Source organism: Zingiber officinale, chromosome 4B, assembly GCF_018446385.1.
Source record: "Zingiber officinale cultivar Zhangliang chromosome 4B, Zo_v1.1, whole genome shotgun sequence".
Classification (NCBI taxonomy): domain Eukaryota; kingdom Viridiplantae; phylum Streptophyta; class Magnoliopsida; order Zingiberales; family Zingiberaceae; genus Zingiber; species Zingiber officinale.
In genome coordinates this window covers 120,548,676-120,573,442 of record NC_055993.1, presented here as the reverse complement: position 1 = coordinate 120,573,442, position 24,767 = coordinate 120,548,676, and the positions used below count along the sequence as shown (strand labels likewise).

The 24,767-nt window shown below is 39.3% G+C and overlaps 1 protein-coding gene across 1 annotated transcript; it reads left to right on the top strand.

Annotated features, from left to right (window-relative positions):
- Positions 1–23,248: 23,248 nt before the first annotated feature.
- LOC121976291 (histone H4) lies at positions 23,249–23,819 on the top strand. The gene has a single exon (XM_042528393.1). It carries the CDS (start codon positions 23,318–23,320, stop codon positions 23,627–23,629), a length of 312 nt encoding a protein of 103 aa, XP_042384327.1. The 5' UTR covers positions 23,249–23,317; the 3' UTR covers positions 23,630–23,819.
- The last annotated feature ends 948 nt before the right edge of the window (positions 23,820–24,767 follow it).

The window sequence follows — 24,767 nt, the reverse complement described above, 5'->3', positions numbered from 1 at the left end:
TCTGGAGGCATGAAAGCAAGCTCACTTATAACTCGCACTTGGACAAGAGTCTGGAGGCGTGAGAGCAAGCTCACTTATAACTCGCATTGGGGCGAGAGTTTGGAATCCCGACCGAGAGGTCGTTGGTCATGAGAGCATGCTCACTTATAACTCACACTAGGGCAAGAGTCTGGAGGCGTGAGAGCAAGCTCACTTATAACTCGCATTGGGGCGAGAGTTTGGAGGCGTGAGAGCAAGCTCGCTTATAACTCGCATTGGGGCGAGAGTCTAGAATCCCAACCGAGAGGTCATTGGTCGTGAGAGCATGCTCACTTATAAATCGCACTAGGGTGAGAGTCTAGAATCCCGATCGAGAGTGATCTAGAAACCTGATCGGGAATTTGATTTGGAGATCTGTCTAGGAATTTTGTTCTGGAGCTTGGTCCAGGAATTTTGATTTGGAGCTCTGTCCAGAAATTTGATCTGGAGATTTGCCCAGGAATTTTGATTTGGAGATCTGCCTAGGAATTTTGATCTGGAGCTCTATCTAGGAATTTGATCTGGAGATCTACCCAGGAATTTTGATTTGGAGCTCGGTCCAAGAATTTTGATCTGGAGCTCTGTCCAGGAATTTGATCTGGAGATCTGCCTAGGAATTTTGATCTGGAGATCTGTCCAAGAATTTTAATCTGGAGCTCTATCCAGGAATTTGATCTGGAGATCTGCTCAAAAATTTTGATCTGGAGATCTGTCTAGAAATTTTGATATGGAAGTAATACTTGTGGCTTGGAAGAAGAGAAGCTATCAAATCCTCCATATCCCTGCGATCATAAGGTGTGTTATATAAGGCTCTTTTAGTTAGATTTAAACCTTACTCTGATTTTGAGGGAGTGTAAAGGCGCCGAATTCTGATCATTTTCCCGCCACTATTTTCGTTTCCCGAGGCTCCCCTCTGAACTTTCCAATTCTCGAGGAACGGTCTTCATGGAGCAGGGCGCGCCTCCTCGCATATCCTCCCTCATGATTTTCCTATCATTTCCATCATAAATGCCCTTTCATAGGGAGGTGAGGCGTGTTCCGCAACCTTAACTTTTCATAATGTATAACGCATACTTTTCCGACACGCTTCCCTAAATCACCTTTGCTCCTTGATCTGATGACTGACGTGTGTTGCGCCATTTCGTTTGTCCGGCTCGGTCTTCGATGTTCCCTAGGGGTTTTGATTTATTAACCCTAAAGGCATCCCACCGTTACCTCTTACTGCTTCATCTTCCTTCAACTCTTCTTCGCTCCTTTGCTTTCGATTGCTCGCCTTCTTCTTCGTGTCTCTCCGCTATAAGTACTTTTCCTTCCTCATCTGCCTTCCCCTTCTCCATCCCTCTATAATGGCTAATGAGAGAGAAATGTCCTGGTACTCATACTTTCTTTCTGATTTAGATAGGAGCGATCTGGAATCAATCCTTGCTAGCCTGAAACTTATTGATGCCTATAAGCTCCTTTCTCTGGGTCCCCATGATCATCCGTCTTTCCCTCCCGTTGTGTTTGTGATATGCGTAAATATTATGATGATTTATGCATGCTTTTACTCACATTCGCTAACTTTATACGTACGTATTCTTTGTATAATCACCTCTTTTATCGTGTATTCATCATATATACTCTTTTGTATGGATATCTGCTCTTTGTTTGGTTTTGTGTTGTCAGGGACAATTTTCGGAGTGAAAACGGCGTTTGTCGACGCACGAGAGCAAGCCAGAGAACACGACCATTCAAACCTTGCACGGTCGTGTGGCTAAACAAAAGGGAAGATGTGCACGACGGTGCGACTCTTGCACGGCCGTGGGGCTAAACCAGAGGTGGATCAGAACACGGTTGTGCAACCCTGCATGATCGTGCACCCATGATCAAGGCCAAGCAGCACACGGCCGTGCAACCCTGCACGACCGTGTCCCCAGGAACCGAGCCCCAACATCACACGATCGTGTGTCACGCCCCAGAGGAGTCCCTGTCCGAGAAAATTTTGGCAACATCTCCCCTGTACGGTGGACAATCTGAAACTTTTCTACAAGCACTAAATACCTCAGCCACATGCGGCTGGAATAATAACAAAAAAATAAACCATCACCACGCAGTTTATATAAGTAAACCAAAGCAGTAATACCCTGACTCGAAATCAACCCTACTCCACTACACTCGTAAAGCTCAAATCCGATGAACTCACCTCTTCTGCCGTCCAGGCAGGCATGTAGTAGAATAAGTCCAAATCCAAATCCATCGATATAATAAAATCCATACAATGTCCATAAGTAAAATAATCCAAAACATAACAAGTTCAAAACAGTCTAGAACAGAAAAAAAAACCGAAAGAAAACCAATCATATCCTCGAGGTCTGCAAGGACCAGCAACTGGAACTCTCTCCTGACAGCATCAACCTGAAAATATCAACAATGGAGGCGGGGTGAGTCCAACACTCAGTAGGTACAATTGATACAAAGTAGGGAAATAACACCTAACACTAATCATGCGTACAATCTCCTGATATAAGAAAGATAAAAATGCATCTGAAGTAACAGGAGAAGAACTGTACTTACCAGGACTTGAGTATAAGGACAAACAGTCCGAGTGGTATAGGAATTTTGTATGCATGTCAAACATAGGTATCCAAACAATATGCAGCATATAAATGCAGCAAGCACAAACACAAACAATAAATGCATCATGCATATGATGCCAATGATGCGTCCTGGTCACCCCTGACGCTAGTCGATCATCTCACATACAATAGTGAGGCCGAGTGGGTAGGGCTGTGACAACCGTGCACTCTGTCGTCACTACTCCTGATGAGTGACCGAGTGGACGGGATGCTGTCGGAGTACATCTATCCTCCTACCCCAAATCATAAATGGGGGAGCGCAATGCTCTCAACTCCCGGTACACAGTGACGGGGAGGAATCCCTGCCGGATAACACGTTGTGTCACACTACCCATGAGCGGACCAACGGTGCCTAACAGAGTCCCTGCTGCAACACACTCTGCCTGAATCGACCACTAACCCATGAGTGGTAGTGTGTGTAGATCCATGTAACTGGCGATGTGCTCACAATAATGGAGCGGACTATCGCACAACATGAAATCATGCAAATGGTGCATGACACTAACTACAAAATATCCTGACCTAGTCCATATATATATAAAAGTGCATCATAGGTCAACAGATCAAATCAAATCAAAGGTACACAGAAGGTATAAAACCTAGGTCCTGAACATGGTGAAGTATGATGTATCACTACCCCTATAAACATGTATAAGCAGGTAAAGTATACATGAGATGCAAAGCAAGAAATCAATCAATCGTATAACAGGTATTGGGTAGTGACTAACCGTAACAAATAAGGAACATAATTAATGCAACTTGTTAAATTCACTATTAAGTATATCAAATGACATAAGTCAAAAGTACCCGCCTCCGATAAAATGGTCTAAATCTGACTCCGAGATACTCGTCTCGCGTCAAGGTCCTGTATATTAAACATAAGGTCTAGTTTAGCTAATTCTATCATACCACAATTAGCCAAATTAAATTCTAATCCAATTTAAGAAGTTCTAAATTGGATCCAACTAATCCATCCAACAAAATTAATGAACCCTAATTAAATAAAATCAGTGGGTCCACCAGGGTTAGTTCCTTAACCCTAATCATAACATGAGATTAAAAATCTAAAGCTAATCCAATCTACCAATCTCCAACATAAACCTAATCAATATACACGAAGCTCAAAAACCCTAAACCTTACCTCAATCCACAGCTTTATTCAAGATCAAGAAGATCCTGGAATTAAAGAGTTGTTGAAAAACAGTGACAAGTACCATAGTTATCAACCAACAAATTCACCACAGGATCCAAATCAAAAATCCAAATACCCCTTTTTGCCTTACCTAACTCGCTACCCCATGTTCTCCTCACTGCCGGCGGCTGGTGGCAAAGAAGGAGGATCCGGTGGTGAGGTCTAGGGCAGAAATGTTTGGCCGGCTAGGAAAAATTCCAATGGCTGGCAACCGAAGATCGGCAGGGCTCATCTAGGGCTTGCTTCTGCCGTGAATAGGGCGTCTCCGAGAAAAAGGAGGCAAGGCCGGCTGTGAGATCAAACCTAGGGCACGGGCAGAGGAGGAGGTTCGGTGGTGGCGAGAGGTGGCTGTCGGAGAGGGCGTCGGTGCTTAGGCTTGGCGTCGGGTCGGAGTGATGGCGACGCGGATAGAGCTCGGTGGACCTGGTGGCCGGCGCTCGAAGAAGAGGAGAAGGAAAGGCCGACGATAAGGCTGAAGAGGAGTGGAAGAAACCCTCAACCGATAGTGGATCGGGGTCGGCGACGGCGGGTCGACACTACCCCGGCGGCATCGGCTGTGGTGGCGTGCAAGGCGATTAGGGTAGACGACACAGAGGGGAAAGAGCTCGGCAATGTGGCTCGGGCTCGAGGCAGAGGAGCGAGGGGAAGGAGAGGAAACCGCCGCAGCAGTTCGGGCTTCGGCGTCGCAGGGAAAATCGGGAGTGAGGGAGAGTAAACGGCGATTGGGGAAAGGAAAACAGTTCGGCGGATGAGGAAAAATAAAAGGGAAAGGAAAAAGAATTAAATAAATACATTTTTCCTCACTTAAATGGGGTAGTCTAAACAGGCTTTTTCCCGGTCTCGTTTTTATCCCTGTTAACTCGTCCGTTCGAGCTCCGAAAAATTCTCGAAAAATTTCCAAAAATTTCAAAAAATTCCCTTATTAATATTCGCCTATTTCCGGTATTTTACATTCTTCCCCACTAATAAAAATTTGATCCCCAAATTTCGTTATCTACCATCAGCAAGTACTAACAACAAATAGAAAGTATGAATGCTGAACGGTAAATTAAATCACATACCTCAAGTGAAAAGATGGGGATATCGAGCTCGGATAGTATCCTCGAGATCCCAAGTAGCCTCCTCGTCCGAACGATGCTGCCATCCGACTTTAACCAGCCGGATAGTCTTGTTTCGCAACTGACGCTCTTTCCGGTCGAGAATCCGTACCGGAACCTCCTCATATGTAATGTCAGGCTGAACTGGAACTGGGATATCTGCCAGCACATGTGTCGGGTCATGTACGTATCTCCTCAGCATCGATACGTGGAATACGTCGTGAACACCCGCTAAGGACGGCGATAGTGTCAACCCGTAAGCTACTGCTCCAATCCTTTCCGAGACCTGGAAAGGTCCAATGTATCGCGGAGCTGGCTTGCCTCTGAGGTCAAATCTCTTCACCCCTTTCGTAGTTGAAACTCGTAGAAATACTTGGTCGCAAATGGAGAACTCTAAGAGTCTCCGACTCGGGTCAGCATAACTCTTCTTTTGGTCCTGCGCCTCTAACATCCTCCGTCTGATAGTACGGACCAAGTTTGTCTCAAGCTGAGCTCTATGAGGTCCCTATAACTGGGCCTCTCCAACCTCATCCCAGAGGACGGGTGACCGACAAGGTCTACCATATAACGCCTCAAACGGTGCCATTTGGATAATCGAATGCAAACTGTTGTTGTAGGCGAACTCTACCAATGGAAAATGGTCCTCCCAACTGCCTCCGAAAATCAAATACACAAGACCTCAGCAAGTCCTCTAGAGTCTGAAAGGTCCGCTCTAACGGTCCATCTGTCTGCGGATGGAAAGTTGTACTGAAACATATCTGCGTGCCCAAGGTCTGCTGCAGACTCTGCCAGAAACGAGACGTGAACCGGGAGTCTCTATCCGAAATAATACTCAACGGAACACCACATGATCTGATGATCCCCCGGTAAAACAGATCTACCAATCGATCCAGGAAATCAGTCTTCCGGATCGCTAACGAGTGTGCGGATTTGGTTAATCGATCAAAGATTACCCAAACCGCGTCATGGCCTCGTCGTGTCCTCTGCAAACCTATCACAAAGTCCATAGTAATGTGTTCTCATTTCCACTCAGGAATAGAAATCTGCTGAAATAAGCCGGCAGGTCTCTGATGCTCGGCCTTCATTTGCTGACAGACAAGACATCTAGCTACAAAATCCGCGATGTCTTCTTTCATGTCGTCCTTCATGTCGTTCCACCAATAGAAACATCTCAAATCTTGGTACATACGGGTACCGCTTGGGTGGACCGCAAATCATGAGCGATGAGCCTCCGGAAGTAACTCCTATAAGACCGGAGGAGACTAAAGCACGCAAAATCTGCCTCGATAGTGTATAACACTCTCCTCGTCTCGTGTGAACTCGGTCTGCTGCCCGGAAGCTATCTGGCTGTAAATAAACTGCAAATACTGATCAGCAGCCTATGGCTCTCGTATCCTTGTCCTGATCAACGACTGAGCAACCATGGTAACCAGAGTACCCTGCTCTGTCTGTCCTTACCCCTCAAGGCCCAAATCGGAGAAACCTTAAACCAAGTCTGTGACCACAACTTGGTGGCAAGCTAAAGTCCCTCCGGACTTCCTCTTAAGCGCATCGGCAACATATTAGTTTTCCCCGGTGATAGTCAATCGTACAGTCACAATCCTTCAGGAACTCCATCCATCTCCTCTGTCGGAGATTAAATTCCTTCTGGGTAAAAATATATATTTGAGACTCTTATGATCAGTGAGAATCTCAAATGTAATACCGAACAGATGCTGCTGCCAAATCTTCAAGGTAAAATAATGGCAGCCAGCCACAAGTCATGTACTGGGTAGTTCTCCTCATGCTCCTTCAACTGCCGAGAAGTAGGAGACTACCCTGCCGTGCTGCATCATAACAACGCCCAAACCCTGTAGAGACGCGTCGGTGTAGAGTACAAATCCATCCTCTCCAGAAGGTAAAACCAAAACTGGAGCCGACACTAATCTCCGCTTCAGCTCCTGAAAGCTGGTCTCGCAATCCTCTGTCCACATGAACTTCACGCCTTTCCTGGTAAGACGTGTCAGTGACATAGCTATCCGAGAGAAACCCTCAACGTATCTCCGGAAATATCGAGCCAAACAAAGGAAGTTGCGAGCCTCTTCTATAAACTCCGTCTACTCCCAACGGTAACAACCTCGATCTCCTGTGGAACCACGGTATACTCCTACTGGTGACCGTGTGTCTCAAACATCTCACGGAAGACAACCAAAATACGCACTACTGATCTTCACATCTAGACGTTTCCATCGAAACATCTCTAGAACTATGCAAAGATGATGTGCGTGATACACCTCAGATCAGGAAATAAACACCACGTCGTCAATAACGATAACGAATTCTGATCCAATATCCTAGGGATACCCAAATCATCTAGTCCATGAAAACATCTAAGGCTCCGCTAGCCCTAATGGTAAAACCAATACACATAATGTCCGTATCGCAGACATTCCCAATCCATAAGATCCTCGACAATAAACAGATCTGATCACCAACGATATAAATCACCTAAGCATAGATCCTCCAGTGTGAGAGCAACGCTCCATCACAGAAAATACCACATATGGGGGAGCAACGCTCTACCACAAGAAATCCTCAATATGTAGGAGTAAAATAATAATCCATAACATGTATCTGCAATAGATATGGGAGCAATGCTCCACTACAAGCAGTCTGAAATATGTATATGTGGGAGCTCCGCTCCACCACAAACGATCCATAAGTGTCCAAGGCACCTAACTATCTAACTAAAGGCTGCACGAGATCACTCGACCACATATCACTGTGGGCAGCCAAAGGTATAAACAACCTAGTAAACAAATCCAATCCATAGTCAACTCTATCATCATCCTAGTGGGTTGGTCACCCACTAATAGGAGAATTAGTTGACAGGGTTATACAACCAATAACATAATGTAGACACTCAACATTCTACATTCAACATAGGTAGAATCATCATGATGCTACCCACCATACACCTGACACACATGCACACACAACATATGTATGATCGACATAATTCTCCAATTAGTACACACCAAACATACTCACAACATAGGCATAAATCATCGTGCTACCTCCAACAATGCATACCGAACCCGTGTGCATATATCAACGTAGGTATAATCGACAATACACCTCAAACAACCTCACATGGCATATATACACCTATGCCAAGAGTACAATTAACGTAATACTTCCAACAAATCATAATCGACACGAGTATACTCTCAGAACAATCATATAATAAACAAGATACCTCAAATATTACACCGAACACAACTGCACATATCAGAACTCATATTAAATCGATAAGATACCTCCAAATAAAACACACAAACACATGTGCACATTTCACAACATAGATTTAATCGACGAAATACCTCCCATAAACAATCAGACATGTCTGTCTAACCACTAAGGTATAATCTACTAGACACCCACAATAATCATAACTGAACAAGTATACACCACATAGATATACCTAATCAGCATATTTAATCCAATCAACCTGACATTCCATATTTTACCTTCTATGTTATCCAAATCCAACACAATACTCAACCATTTTCATCCAGCCTTGACATTGATGAAAAAAATTTGATTACATTTAACACTTCAATTAAATTTATATCCTCAATATCTGAAACCATTACTAATCTTTCATATGGAGTTATATGATCAAAATTTTTTGCCAGAATTCACAAACCAATCCAATCATAATCAACCGGATATCATGTTCCATACATGTATCCACTCAGCCGACCCAGAAAAATTTTCAACTATGACAACCAAAGGTAGCACAACAAAAATCCTACCAGTTCATTGATCCATAATCCATACAGAACTATCCGAAGGAATCCACCTTTATAGACACCAGAGCAAATAATAACTTGACCCCCAAAAAAATTGTCAAACAACTAAATCAGTTCATGGGTCAATTCAACACTAATTACCTCAACTCAAACTAGAAAATGCCAGCCCACATGATATCATATGTATACATCTCTACTCCCCATGAGAGCAAGTTAGCATTCAAAACATCCAATCATTTTTTTTTTATCCACATAGTCCAATACCAGAGGAAGCAAATATCAATCTTATCATCCTGTTAACTAACCACAACCAACCAGATTTATTAAAATCTCATAAGCACACTCACTATGTCACCATCAACGACAACTCAAATAATAGATCATCAAAATAGTTATCCACTAATTGATCATCAAAACAAATATCTAGTAATAGATCATCAGACAACCACATAACATTTACTCTCATAAATCATTAGAAATCAACACATCACAATATCTGATCTCACCATATCCCTCAACCTCAAACCATTCTCAACAATGATCAAACATGATAACTCCCAAATGACCAATTTTCATCATATCGGCACCCTAATAATCCAAACGATATGAGTATAAAAACTCTACTGGCTAAGTCAACAGGAATATGTAGGTATCATCCATTAGCCAGCTAACAATAGCAGAGGCTGGTATGTGCCTCCATCTCCTACTAGTAGTAACAGAAGCTAAAACTACTAATGGTATGATATGAAAAATCACCAGAGACTATAATCCTTGATTTCTATTAAGGTCGACCATGCTCAATGGCTAACCTATCACATGTAATATGTGTTACAACAACCAGACAAGTATTAAATAAAGAATTCTAATACATGTCATAAACTATAAAATTAAACATCATACCTAATTGCTGTCTGGAGATGTTCCGTCGTTGTCCAGTCCCCAATTTGACCTCAAAAGTTCCGAACGAGAAAATCGCCGGAAATCCATATCAATCCGAAACAGAAGTATGAAATATAACCATAACGGAAATCCGTACAAACCGAAATAAATATCCAAAAATCTAGAACACCAAAAGCAGGTATCCATAACCTGCTCTGATACCAATAAATTGGTATCAGATAAATCTCAAAAATCCAAAATACAAAAATCCAACAAGTATCGCCAAACTTGGCGCTCTGATACCAAGTAAATAAATTGGTATCAGGTTATCCCAAACATCCAAAATACGAAAACAAAAGATCGTATACCTGCGCTCTGATACCACTAAATTGTCACGCCCCAGAGGAGTCCCTGTCCGAGAAAATTTCGGCAACATCTCCCCTGTACGGTGGACAATCTGAAACTTTTCTACAAGCACTAAATACCTCAGCCACATGCGGCTGGAATAATAACAAAAAAATAAACCATCACGACGCAGTTTATATAAGTAAACCAAAGCAGTAATACCCTGACTCGAAATCAACCCTACTCCACTACACTCGTAAAGCTCAAATCCGATGAACTCACCTCTTCTGTCGTCCAGGCAGGCATGTAGTAGAATAAGTCCAAATCCAAATCCATCGATATAATAAAATCCATACAATGTCCATAAGTAAAATAATCCAAAACATAACAAGTTCAAAACAGTCTAGAACAAAAAAGAAACCGAAAGAAAACCAATCATATCCTCGAGGTCTGCAGGGACCAGCAACTGGAACTCTCTCCTGACAGCATCAACCTGAAAATATCAACAATGGAGGCGGGGTGAGTCCAACACTCAGCAGGTACAATTGATATACAAAGTAGGGAAATAACACCTAGCACTAATCATGCGTACAGTCTCCTGATATAAGAAAGATAAAAATGCATCTGAAGTAACAGGAGAAGAACTGTACTTACCAGGACTTGAGTATAAGGACAAACAGTCAGAGTGGTATAGGAATCCTGTATGCATGTCAAACATAGGTATCCAAACAATATGCAGCATATAAATGCAGCAAGCACAAACACAAACAATAAATGCATCATGCATATGATGCCAATGACGCTAGTCGATCATCTCACATACAATAGTGAGGCCGAGTGGGTAGGGCTGTGACAACCATGCACTCTGTCGTCACTACTCCTGATGAGTGACCGAGTGGACGGGATGCTGTCAGAGTACACCTATCCTCCTACCCCAAATCATAAATGGGGGAGCGCAATGCTCTCAACTCCCGGTACACAGTGACGGGGAGGAATCCCTGCCGGATAACACGTTGTGTCACACTACCCATGAGCGGACCAACGGTGCCTAACAGAGTCCCTGCTGCAACACACTCTGCCTGAATCGACCACTAACCCATGAGTGGTGGTGTGTGTAGATCCATGTAACTGGCGATGTGCTCACAATAATGGAGCGGACTATCGCACAGCATGAAATCATGCAAATGGTGCATGACACTAACTACAAAATATCCTGACCTAGTCCATATATATATAAAAGTGCATCATAGGTCAACAGATCAAATCAAATCAAAGGTACACAGAAGGTATAAAACCTAGGTCCTGAACATGGTGAAGTTGTTGGTTGCTACTCGGAAAACCTAGAGGTTCCACTGTACAAAAATTTGTACAAAGGTCTGAACCTTTTCCTAGATACCATGTGTTCTTTTAAATTAAATTTTGGATCGCCTGTGGAACTTAACACGTTTGATCCAAAACTTAATCTATTCGTTCTTTTAGGTTTTGACTTGGGTCTCCTGCGGAACTTAACACGTTCGACCCAAATCGCCTTAAGTTATTAATTCCATTAAATATTAATTTCCATAATTGGTTCCCAGTACTAACGTGGCGAGGCACATGACCTTCTTAGATATGGGAGCAACCACCACCGACTAGACAAAACCTTTTATAGAAAGCTAATATTTAATTTCCTAAAATAACTTTAGGTTAACCGAAAAGAACAATCAAATCACAAGGATAAAAAAAACTAAAGAACACAACATCGAAAAACATATTCGAAATACTAGAATCGTAAGCCTCTTGTATTTGATATTATTTCCATAAATAACTAGTATGACGCGGAAAGAAAAATTACTAGTTATACCTTGTAGAAAAACCTCTTGATCTTCTACCGTATTCCTCTTCTAACCTCGGACGTTGTGTGGGCAACGATCTTCCGAGATGAGAAACCACCAACCACCTTCTCTCCTCCTAGCTAGGTTCGGCCACAAAGAAAGAAGCTTCACTAAGGAAGAAAATCAAAACACTAACCAAGCTCCAAGAGATGCTAGCTTCCTCTCCTCCTTCTTCTTCTTCTCCAAGTAGTATCCGGCCACCACAAGAGCTCCAAGGAAAGAGAGGGGTTCGGCCACCACAAGAGGAAGAGAGGGAAAGGATGGCCGGCCACACCAAGAAACAAAAGAGGGAGAGAAAATAATAGAGGTTGTGTCTCATGAAGGCACCCCTACCCCTTCTTTTATATTCCTTGGCCTAGGCAAATTAGGAAATTTAATTACAATAAAATTTCCTTAATTTCCTTGACATGATTTAATTGAGAAAAATAAAATAAAATTTCCCAAATCAAACTCTAATGGCCGGCCACATCAATGAAGGAAAAAATTAGACAAGTTTTAATCAACAATTAAAACTTCCTAATTTGTTTCCGGAAATTTTAAAAATAAAATTTCTCTTTAAAAATCTCTTCATGGTTGATAAAAGGAAATTTCTATAATTTTAATTTTATCAACATGTGGATAATTTTTTAAAGAGAAAATAAAATATCTCATCAATCTACAAATAAGGAAAGAGATCTAATCTCTTTCTTTAATCTTTTGTAGATCTTTTACAAGAGAGATATTTTAATTTTAATTCTCTTTAATAAATTATTTCTTCCACATAATAAAAATCAAAATTAAAATCCCTTTTAAATTTAATTTGGTCGGCCCCCACTAGCTTGGGTTCAAGCTAGGGCCGGCCACCCAATTTTATACCTAGGCCGGCCCTAGCTTGGTTCCCAAGCTAGCTTGGCCGACCCCCTATTGGTGGGTATAGAAGGTGGGTATAGGTGGGTATAGTACTCTATAAATAAGAGGCTACGATAGGGACCGAGAGGAGGAATTGGTTTTGGTCTCCCGATAAAATTAAGCATCCCGTGCTCGCCCCGAACACACAACTCAATTTTATCAATAATAATTCATTCCACTAGAGAACTATTATTGAACTACCGCACCAATCCCAAATTATATTTTTGGGCTCCTTCTTATTATGAGTGTGTTAGTCTCTCTGTGTTTAAGATATCGAATGTCCACTAATTAAGTGAGTTACTGACAACTCATTTAATTAATATCTAAGTCCAAGAGTAGTACCACTCAACCTTATCATCATGTCGGACTAAGTCCACCTGCAGGGTTTAACATGACAATCCTTATGAGCTCCTCTTGGGGACATTATCAACCTAGTATCTCTAGGACACAGTTTCCTTCTATAATCAACAACACACACTATAAGTGATATAATTTCCCAACTTATCGGGCTTATTGATTCATCGAATTAAATCTCACCCACTGATAAATTAAAGAAATAAATATCAAATATATGTGCTTGTTATTATATTAGGATTAAGAGCGCACACTTCCATAATAACCGAGGTCTTTGTTTCTTTATAAAGTCAGTATAAAAGAAACGACCTCAAATGGTCCTACTCAATACACTCTAAGTGTACTAGTGTAATTATACAGTCAAGATAAACTGATACCTAATTACACTACGACCTTCTAATGGTTTGTTCCTTTCCATTTTGGTCGTGAGCTACTGTTTATAATTTATAAGGTACTGATAACATCATCTTCTGCATGTGACACCACATACTATGTTATCTACAGTATAAATTAATTGAACAACTACAACTAAATGTAGACAATTTGACCAAATGTGATTCTTTATTCATAATGAATGTTTACAAAGCTTAGGCTTTCAGTATACACTCCAACAGAAGTATGGTGTATCACTACCCCTATAAACATGTATAAGCAGGTAAAGTATACATGAGATGCAAAACAAGAAATCAATCAATCGTATAACAGGTATTGGGTAGTGACTAACCGAAACAAATAAGGAACATAATTAATGCAACTTGTTAAATTCACTATTAAGTATATCAAATGACATAAGTCAAAAGTACCCGCCTCCGATAAAATGGTCCAAATCTGACTCTGAGATACTCGTCTCGTGTCAAGGTCCTGTATATTAAACATAAGGTCTAGTTTAGCTAATTCTATCATACCACAATTAGCCAAATTAAATTCTAATCCAATTTAAGAAGTTCTAAATTGGATCCAACTAATCCATCCAACAAAATTAATGAACCCTAATTAAATAAAATCAGTGGGTCCACCAGGGTTAGTTCCTTAACCCTAATCATAACATGAGATTAAAAATCTAAAGCTAATCCAATCTACCAATCTCCAACATAAACCTAATCAATATACACGAAGCTCAAAAACCCTAAACCTTACCTCAAATTTTTCGATGCCTCAGTGCTGCTCAAATCCTAAAGAACTTACTGTCGAGACCCGGAGAAGCTGTTGTGGGAAAACAGTGACAAGTACCATAGTTATCAACCAACAAATTCACCACAGGATCCAAATCAAAAATCCAAATACCCCTTTTTGCCTTACCTAACTCGCTACCCCTTGTTCTCCTCACTGCCGGCGGTTGGTGGCGAAGAAGGAGGATCCGGTGGTGAGGTCTAGGGCAGAAATGTTTGGCCGGCTAGGAAAAATTCCAATGGCTGGCAACCGAAGATCGGCAGGGCTCATCTAGGGCTTGCTTCTGCCGTGAATAGGGCGTCTCCGAGAAAAAGGAGGCAAGGCCGGCTGTGAGATCAAACCTAGGGCACGGGCAGAGGAGGAGGTTCGGTGGTGGCGAGAGGTGGCTGTCGGAGAGGGCGTTGGTGCTTAGGCTTGGCGTCGGGTCAGAGTGATGGCGACGCGGATAGAGCTCGGTGGACCTGGTGGCCGGCGCTCGAAGAAGAGGAGAAGGAAAGGCCGACGATAAGGCTGAAGAGGAGTGGAAGAAACCCTCAACCGACAGTGGATCGGGGTCGGCGACGGCGGGTCGACACTACCCCGGCGGCATCGGCTGTGGTGGCGTGCAAGGCGATTAGGGCAGACGACACATAGGGGAAAGAGCTCGGCAATGTGGCTCGGGCTCGAGGCAGAGGAGCGAGGGGAAGGAGAGGAAACCGCCGCAGCAGTTCGGGCTTCGACGTCGCAGGGAAAATCGGGAGTGAGGGAGAGTAAACGGCGATTGGGGAAAGGAAAACAGTTCGGCGAATGAGGAAAAATAAAAGGGAAAGGAAAAAGAATTAAATAAATACACTTTTCCTCACTTAAATGGGGTAGCCTAAACAGGCTTTTTCCCGGTCCCGTTTTTATCCCCGTTAACTCGTCCGTTCGAGCTCCGAAAAATTCTCGAAAAATTTCCAAAAATTCCAAAAAAATTCCCTTATTAATATTCGCCTATTTCCGGTATTTTACACCGTGCCAATTGGTAGCCATATCCCTAGATAGCCATCTCAGCGAATTTCGGACAGGATCATAACCTATCCTATGTCCCAAGCGAGAACTCTTGCTATTTTAATTTGGTATATTATGCGTCCTATAGTTCAATCTAAATCAAAAGTTATAACATCTCAATGTTGTTAGAGTGTATACTAAAAGCCTAACTTTTGGTATAAACATTTATCTAGAAATAAGAATCACATTGGTCAAATGTTTACATTTATGATAAATGTAGTTGTTCAATTAATTTTTATTGTAGATAACATGGTGTGTGGTGTCACACACAGAGAATCATGTTATCAGTACCTTATAAATTATAAACAGTAGCTCACGACCATAATGGAAAGGAACAAACCATTGGAAGGTCGTAGTGTAATTAGGTATTAGTTTATCTTAATTATATAATTACACTAGTACACTTATAGTGTATTGAGTAGGACCATTAGAGGTCGTTTCTTTTATACTGACTTTATAAAGAAACAAAGACCTCAATTATTATGGAAGTGTGTGCTCTTAATCCTAATATAATAACAAGCACATATATTTGATATTTATTTTTTTAATTTATCAATGGGTGAGATTTAGTTCGATGAATCAATAAGCCCGATAAGTTGGGAAATGATATCACTTATAGTGTGTGTTGTTGATTATAGAAGGAAACTGTGTCCTAGTGATCTAGGTTGAGAATGTCCCCAAGAGGAGCTCATAAGGATTGTCATGTTAAACCCTGCAGGTGGACTTAGTCCGACATGACGATGAAGTTGAGTGGTACTACTCTTGGAGCTAGATATTAATTAAGTGAGTTGTCAGTAACTTACTTAATTAGTGGACATTTGTTATCTTAAACACAGGGAGACTAACACACTCATAATAAGAAGGAGCCCAAAATATAATTTGGGATTGGTGCGGTAGTTCAATAATAATTCTTTAGTGGAATGAATTATTATTGATGAAATTAAGTTGTATGTTCGGGGCGAACACGGGATGTTTAATTTCATCGGGAGACCAAAATCAATTTCTCCTCTCGGTCCCTATCGTAGCCTCTAGTATATAGAGATTTATACCCACCTTCTTACCCATCCAATGGGGCCGGCCAAGCTAGCTTGGAACCCAAGCTAGGGCCGGCCAAGACCAAGTGGATGAGCCATGTAGGTGGTCGGCCAAAGCTTGGGTCCCAAGCTAAGGTGGCCGACCACTAGAATATTAAAAAGGATTTTTATTAAAATTATTTCTTATGTGGATATCATAGTTTAAAAATTAAAAATTTCCTTTTATAGCTTTCTACAAAAGATTAAGAGAAGAGATTAATCTCTTTCCTTATTTGTAGATTAAAAGGATGGTTTTAATTTTTGGTAAAAACTTTCCTTATTTGTAAATCATCTTCATGTTTAAAAGAGAGTTTAAAATTTGAAATCTTTCCTTATTTGTTGATTAAAGGTGGATTTTAAATTTTAAGAAAACTTTCCTTTTTAACCATGTTCATGATTTAAAAGAGAGTTTAAAATTAAATATTCTCTTTTATAAGTTTCTACAAAAGATTAAGAAAAGATTTGATATCTTTCCTTATTTGTAGATTAAAAGAGATTTTAATTTTTAGAGATAACTTTATTTTATCCACATGTTTAAAAGAAAGATTTTAATTTATTAAATTTCTTTTTTATAAACCAATCATGAAGGGATAAAAAATTATTGGAGAAATTTTTATAAATTTCTAGAGATAAATTAGGAAGTTTTAATTAATTAAAACTCTCCTTGTTTGTAGCTTTTATATGGCCGGCTAAATAAAATTGAGAAAGAAAATTATTTTTAATTAAATAAATTTTCCTTTTCAATGGCAAAAGAATTAAGGAAGTTTTTATTAAATTTTCCTTATTTGCCAAGACCAAGGATTATAAAAGAGGGGGTAAAGGAGGCTTCAAGGCTAACGACTCTATTCTATTTTTCTTTCTCTTTTCCTTGGTGTTGTGGCCGGCCAACCTCTCTTCCTTTCTTCCTCTTGGTGGTGGCCGAACCTTCTCTATTGGCTTGGAGCTTTTGTGGTGGCCGGATACTACTTGGAGAAGAATAAGAAGAAGGAGAGAAAGCTTGTATCCCTTGGAGCTTGGTTGGTGTTTTGTTCTTCGTCCTTGGTGAAGCTTCTTTGTGTTGGCTGAACCTAGCTAGGAGGAGAAGAAGGTGCTTGGTGGTTTCTCATCTCGGAAGATCGTTGCCCATACAACGTCCGAGGTTAGAAGAGGAATACGGTAGAAGATCAAGAGGTCTTTCTAGAAGGTATAATTAGTAATTTTTCTTTCCGCATCATGCTAGTTATTTATGGAAATAATACCAAATACAAGAGGCTTACGATTCTAGTATTTCGAATATGTTTTTCGAAGTTGTGTTCTTTTGTTTTATTTTTCCTTGTGATTTGATTGTTCTTTTCGGTTAATCTAAAGTTATTTTAGGAAATTAAATATTAGATTTCTATAAAAGGTTTTGTCTAGTCGGTGGTGGTTGCTCCCATATCCAAGAAGGTCATGTGCCTCGCCACGTCAGTACTGGGAACCAATTATGGAAATTAATATTTAATGGAATTAATAACTTAAGGTGATTTGGGTCGAACATGTTAAGTTCCGCAGGAGATCCAAGTCAAAACCTAAAAGAACAAATAGATTAAGTTTTGGATCAAACGTGTTAAGTTCCGCAGGCGATCCAAAATTTAATTTAAAAGAACACATGGTAGCTAGGAAAAGGTTCAGACCTTTGTACAAAATTTTTGTACAGTGGAACCTCTAGGCTTTCCGAGTAGCAACCAACAAATGTTATAACTCATAGTTGTTGCAGCTGCGATTTCATAGCTGCTATAATGTGTTGCTAATCTTTAAAAGACTAGCAACAATGTTGTTACTGAATTAAACTTTAAGAGATTATAACTTTTGACTGAGATTGAATCACGAGACACATAATATATCAAATTAAAGATCTTTGAATGACATTTGATTTGATATATTTTGTGTCGTTCCATGGTTTAATTCTAATCAGCAACACAACATTGTGTTGCAAATAAGCAACATGTTGTTGATTTTATATTGTTGAAAAATCAGCAACACGATGTATTGTGTTGCTGATTTTATTGGTGATATTTAAAAGATCATAAATTTTAACTAAGATTAAACCATGAGACGCACAACATATCAAATCGAATCTCATTCAGAAATATTTAATTTGATATATTGAACTTCACATGATTCAATTTTAGTCAAAAGTTAAGTCAGCAATAACATTGTTGATGGTCTTTTGAAGATCAACAATACGTTGTAGCAACTATGATTTCATAGTTGCTACAACTATAAGTTATAATTTTGAGAGACCATAACTTTTATTCGAATTGACTACAGGACAAAATATAACAAATTGAAGTTCATTTAGAAAACTTTGATTTGATGTATTTTGCATCTCATAGTTAAATTTGAGTCAAAAGTTATGATCTCTCAAAATTTACTTAGCATACACTTTTGTAACAACTATTAAACCGTAGGTGCTATAACTACAAGTTCAATTTTAAGAGGTGATAACTTTTGATTCATATTGAACCATGAGACACATAATATATCAAATCAAAGATCTTTGAATAAGCTTCAATTTGATATATTACACATCATGTAGTTCAATCCGAATTAAAAGTTATAGCATCTAAATGTTATAACTTGTAGTTGTAACAACTACGATTTTATAGTTATTACAACTTATTACTGATTTTTGAAAGACTAGCAAAAATATTATTGCTGACTTAAATTTTGAGAGACTATAACTTTTGACTGAGATTGAATCACGAGATGCATAATATATCAAATCGAAGATTTATGAATGAGCTTCGATTTAATATATTGTGCATCGCTTGATTTAGTCACAATCAAAAGTTATGGTCTTCTGTAGATTAGTAGTAATATTAACAACACAATACATTGTGCTACTGATTTTTTGACAACACAATGTATTACATTGTGTTGCTGATTTTACTGTTGATATTCAAAATACTATGACTTTTGACTGAGATTAAACCACAGGACGCACAATATATTAAAGTAGCACTCATTTAGAGATCTTCGATTTAATATATTATATTTATTATAATTCCATCTCAATTAAAAGTTAAGTAAAAAACAACGTTGTTGCTAGTCTTTCAAAGATCAGCAACACACTGTAGCATCTATGAAATCATAGCTGCTACAAGTATAAGTTATAATTTTGAGATGCTATAACTTTTGATTCTGATTGAACTACATGCATGTAATATAACAAATCAAAGTTCATTCAAAGATTTTTAATTTGATATATTATGCGTCCTATAGTTAAATCTGAGTTAAAAGTTATAACATCTCAAAATTTACTTAGCATATACGTTGTAGCAGCTATGAAATAGGAGCAGCTACAACTACAAGTTCAACTTTAAGATATAATAACTTGTGATTCATATTGAACTATAAAACATACAATATATCAAATCGAAAGTCTTTAAATGAGTTTCGATTTAATATATCTATAGTTTAATCTTAATCAAAATTTGTAGTTGTTACAACGTATTACTGATCTTCGAAAGACTAACAACAACGTGTTGCCAATCTTTTAAAGAACAACAACACAATCTTCTCCTCTTCATTCTCCTCATTCATTCAAAGATTTTATTAATGACTTCTTCTTCTTATTTTTCTACCTTCAAACTTTTTATCTCCTACTGCAAAGATACATGAACGTCTTCTTTGCCTCCACAATCTCATCGAACAAGTCATCCAATTCCCCCACAAGGTTCTCACTCCCACTCCTCAGCATCCCGAACGACCCCTTCAACTCCTCCACCATCTCCTTCACTCTCTCACCGCCGCCGGCCACCTCTATGTCACACCTCCATGTCTCGATGCTCTCTAGCTCTTCCCTCATCTCCTCAGTTTTTGACCTCACCTGTTGGAATTCTCGCATCCGGATCCCCAGCGCAGCTCGTCCCTCTTCTGCTACCATCCTTTGTCGCAAGTTCGCAATGCAGAGTGTCATTTCTAATGCAAAGAATGGAGAGTAGGCCTCACCAACAGCAACCGCAACAAAATGGGACTCGACTACACCGAGTTCCATAGTAGGATCAGGAGGAGGGTGCCAGAGTTCCTAAGCGCGCAAAGCATGCTTCTGAAGCCATTAGACACATCATATCTCGATTCCGCCCATGATGCTTCCTCAAATTTTAATGATGATTTTCGAAAATCAACAATATGGTGTTGTTGGATTCTAGAAATCAATAACACATGGCTGATTTTCAAAAACCAAAACAAGTGTTATTGATTTCTGAAAATCAGCAATAACATGTGTGTTGTTGGATTCTAGAAATCAATAACACAGGGTTGATTTTCGAAAACCAAAATAGGCGTTATTGATTTTCAAAAATCTACAACACCATGTTATTGCTGATTTTCAGAAATCAACAACACGGTATTGCTGAATTTCAGAAATCAACAACACGGTATTGTTGATTTTCGAAAACCGGTAACACAAGTGTTGCTGTTTATCTTTATGGCTATGTTTATGTTTATTATTTTTGATATATTACATTGAAACTATATATAATATCTAAAGATAATTTAGCCTGTGATTTAACTTTTCAATCAATAATCTTCATCATTCTCTGTGAGCTCCTTAAGATAAACAAACAAATTGGTCGAAAGATAATACAATCAATATTCTTTCAATAAACAGAAAAAAAGGCATAGAACAACTATTATTGATATCAAACACAGACCAACATTAACAATACGACTAAACAATACAAGGAAGACAACCATTGCATACGCATGAAACCTAGTGACAAAGAACATGAGTTTGCAGGAGTAATTAGGGACTCAAAGCTTCCTTGAAAAGATAACAGCTAAAGGTGGCTTGATGAGCTCCACAACTAATAGGAAAAGTCATCTCATGCCTTGTTGGAGCCAACTCTCCTTGGGTGAATCTGTGAATCATCTCACTAAAGGATTAGAATTGACTATGAGATCAATCCACCAATAAGCATTTGAAATTTTATAATTGAAAGGTGCCTCACGACCGAAAAGGCTTCATTGCGACACAATGCTTGGGTCTTCAATTGAGACTGGAGCGTCTTCTACGGAGTGAAAGAAGTATTAAAAGAGAGTCCTTGATATTTTACCTAACATTTATTTAACAATGAACTCTAATAATAACATAATAACACCGGAATAACTTCAAAGGAAAAAAATAATTGATAGATAATGTCAATATTCCTCAATTTTCGCATATTCTTCACACATTTCTTTTTCGGGCTTCTCAATTTTCATTTCATGGTACTCACTACTTCTTCACCCTCCTCATATTCATGTATCTTCTCAATAATTTTCGATGCTTTAGCACCACCAAGTTTATCATTTTATCTATTAGGACAAGATCTTTTCTCCTTCGACTCATCAAATCCACAACCATCTGAATCAGTACTCACCTCTAAAAAATCGGCGTCCTTCCTCTTCGTGTTCGGGTCGACCCAACTAGGGTTTTTCAAATCAGCCATTGTAGCTGCCTCAATCGTCTTCTCATCGTGGCTATTTCTATCAAAGGAGGCTCCTTGATAGTCCTCCTTGTGCGAATCTAAAATGAAGTAGTCGAGCACGATGACTCAGTTGTCAGAGTCGTGGCCTATCAAAATCTTTCAATCATGGAACTCGAGATAACCTTCTATGGTAGTCGTGACTCAAGAGCAGAAAGATGAGGAGATAACAGAGGGAGGAGATCGAGAGTGGAAAATAAGGACAATACATCTTTTGGTGCTAATTTTTTGATGAACAGAAAACAAAAAGAAGGGAGAAGGATAAATAGAAAATGAACTCAACTAGTTTACGGTGGTTGGACAATTACAAAAGTAAATATTAAATGGAGAAAACGTAAAACCACCTGTACATGGTAAATAGCAGTTGAAATTTTAATACGTCCTATAGCGTAGACAGTGGACATATGACATCTTTTGATATAATAGTCAAGAATCAATTTTTAAAAATTGAAGATATGAGATTTATTTTATCATGCACTTATAACCTATATACTTATATATACCTTTCTTCATATTCTAAAACTGATATTAGGAAGCCGTTAAAATAATAGATTTACTTATTTTTTATTTAATACGGTCCCTATCTATAACGGAGAGAAATGAGTCATACACTCATATTATCATTTTAAAATTACAAATATTATTTCTGAACAAGTAAGTCATATTTTATTTTATATTATAAATGCTATTCTAAAATATTTAATAAATAAAATATAAAAATAATTACTAAAAATCCATTATAATTACAAAAAATATTTAAAAATTAAAATAATATATATTTTAAATAATTTTTTGAAAGGATAAATATATAAAATATATATCTATTTTTTATACCAAGTATGAATATTTGTTAGAGCAAAGATAATAATGCTCATCTCAGATAATTTAATATCATCGATCCATTGAAAAATAACTTAAAACATTTTTAGCCCCTGTTATATCCAAATAGATAAATCATATAGAATATTTTTATTCTAGTACGATAATCTTCTGTACGAGAAAAGTCAAGACATTAAATAGAACATTTTACCCTAACAAGAATTAATTATAAAATTTATTGGTACACTTGTGTAGTTAAGTAGTGTGCAAATCCGTAGGGGCTCATATCTGAAATTTAAGATTACATGTGTAATTTCGCTTTATTAAAAACACATAAATTACACGTTCTTAACAATTCCACGTGGCTAAAATCCTAATGATGGAGAACGGGTCACAGAAGAACACTCGTCGCCACGTCACCGATCCGCTAACCACACCTGAAACGAATCTAGACCGTACAATCTCAATCCAACGAAGCAAGGCGATCGCAGCTTCCCGCCTCCCACAGTCCGAAATTCCAATTTCTGGAGCCCAAAAACAATCCCTCCCTTTTTCTTCGCAACCAAACCCAAATGCCCTCCCCCTATAAATACCCACCCTCCCTATTCAGGGCTCCTATCTCGATCCCATCGCTTTACTTCTTTGCAGCAGCCTTCGCGATTCTCGATTCAGATCGTCACCATGTCCGGCCGCGGCAAGGGAGGCAAGGGGCTCGGCAAGGGCGGCGCTAAGCGCCACCGCAAGGTCCTCCGCGACAACATTCAGGGCATCACCAAGCCGGCGATACGCCGCCTCGCCCGCCGTGGCGGCGTCAAGCGCATCAGCGGCTTGATCTACGAGGAGACCCGCGGCGTACTCAAGATCTTCCTCGAGAATGTCATCCGCGACGCCGTGACCTACACTGAGCACGCTCGCCGCAAGACGGTCACTGCCATGGATGTGGTCTACGCCCTCAAGCGGCAGGGGCGGACCCTCTACGGGTTCGGAGGCTAAGCCCTTTCGCAAGCTCGCTATCAATGGTGCTCGTGCTTCAAGATACTATAACTTTTTGTTTAGATTTGCACGAATTATTTGTTTAGCTCGCTATGAAGCTGAGATCCTAAAATGAATAGGCCCTTTTGCCGAGCTCTTATTTGTTGATCTTTTGAAAGGAGTAGAGTTTCAATTTGAATAATAAAAACTAGTATGTCTATAGATCACAACCAAACATAGAAAAAATGATGCAAATATATATCTTTTGCTAAATGGTAGATTAATATTACATTTGAAATCCAAAACATTTCGCTTTGGTCTCTTTTCAGTATGAATGACAAACGAAGAGTCTGAATGACATGTTCTCAGCAATCATGCAATATAGAAACTAATTTTTTATGTACAACATAGAGATAAATTAGTTTATTCAATTGATCACAATTCACGAGATGACCAAGATCCTGTTCCATCATTTAGAAGAAATGGGAAATTGTATAATTGCTTTGAAGAAATTTTTCAAAGTTAAGCTGAATCAATGGATGATTTATGTCAAAGAGAGTAGGATGATTCTTCTTGCAGCTCCAACAAGAACAAGCCTCAATCCCAATTGCACTTGCAAGCTTTTGTGGCGCTCCAAAATTTTGTTTGCAAAGTGAAGATAGTTTTAAATTATGCATACTGGATTAACTGCCACAACCATGCTGAGTGCCAATCAGGCTACCTGAAAACTGCATCATTGCAATCTTTCTGAAATCAGTGTGCCATGTCTTGCTTCTTTCACCAGGCGTTTCAGACTGAATTGTAACTCGAGATCTTCCATCAGTTAGATTTTAGAAACCACATGTTATAGTAAGCAATTTGCCTTGCTTCTCAACTTAAGAGCCAATTGAGAAATATATTGAATGTATAAAGAAGATAAGTCCTATGTTTTTGAGATCAATGATTCATTCACTGACCAAGAAAATACATACAAGGACTCATCCTGATAAAGGAGAAAAGAAACTTGCAGCGAAAAACTAACAGATTATATGAAGAAGATGATTATGAGAATTGACATACCAGTTCAAGGGGTCCAAATGTAGAAGAAAGCAAATGTAAACAGCACCACAAAAATCACAGCTTCACCAGTACAATTTAAGAAAGCAAACAAAGGTGTTTG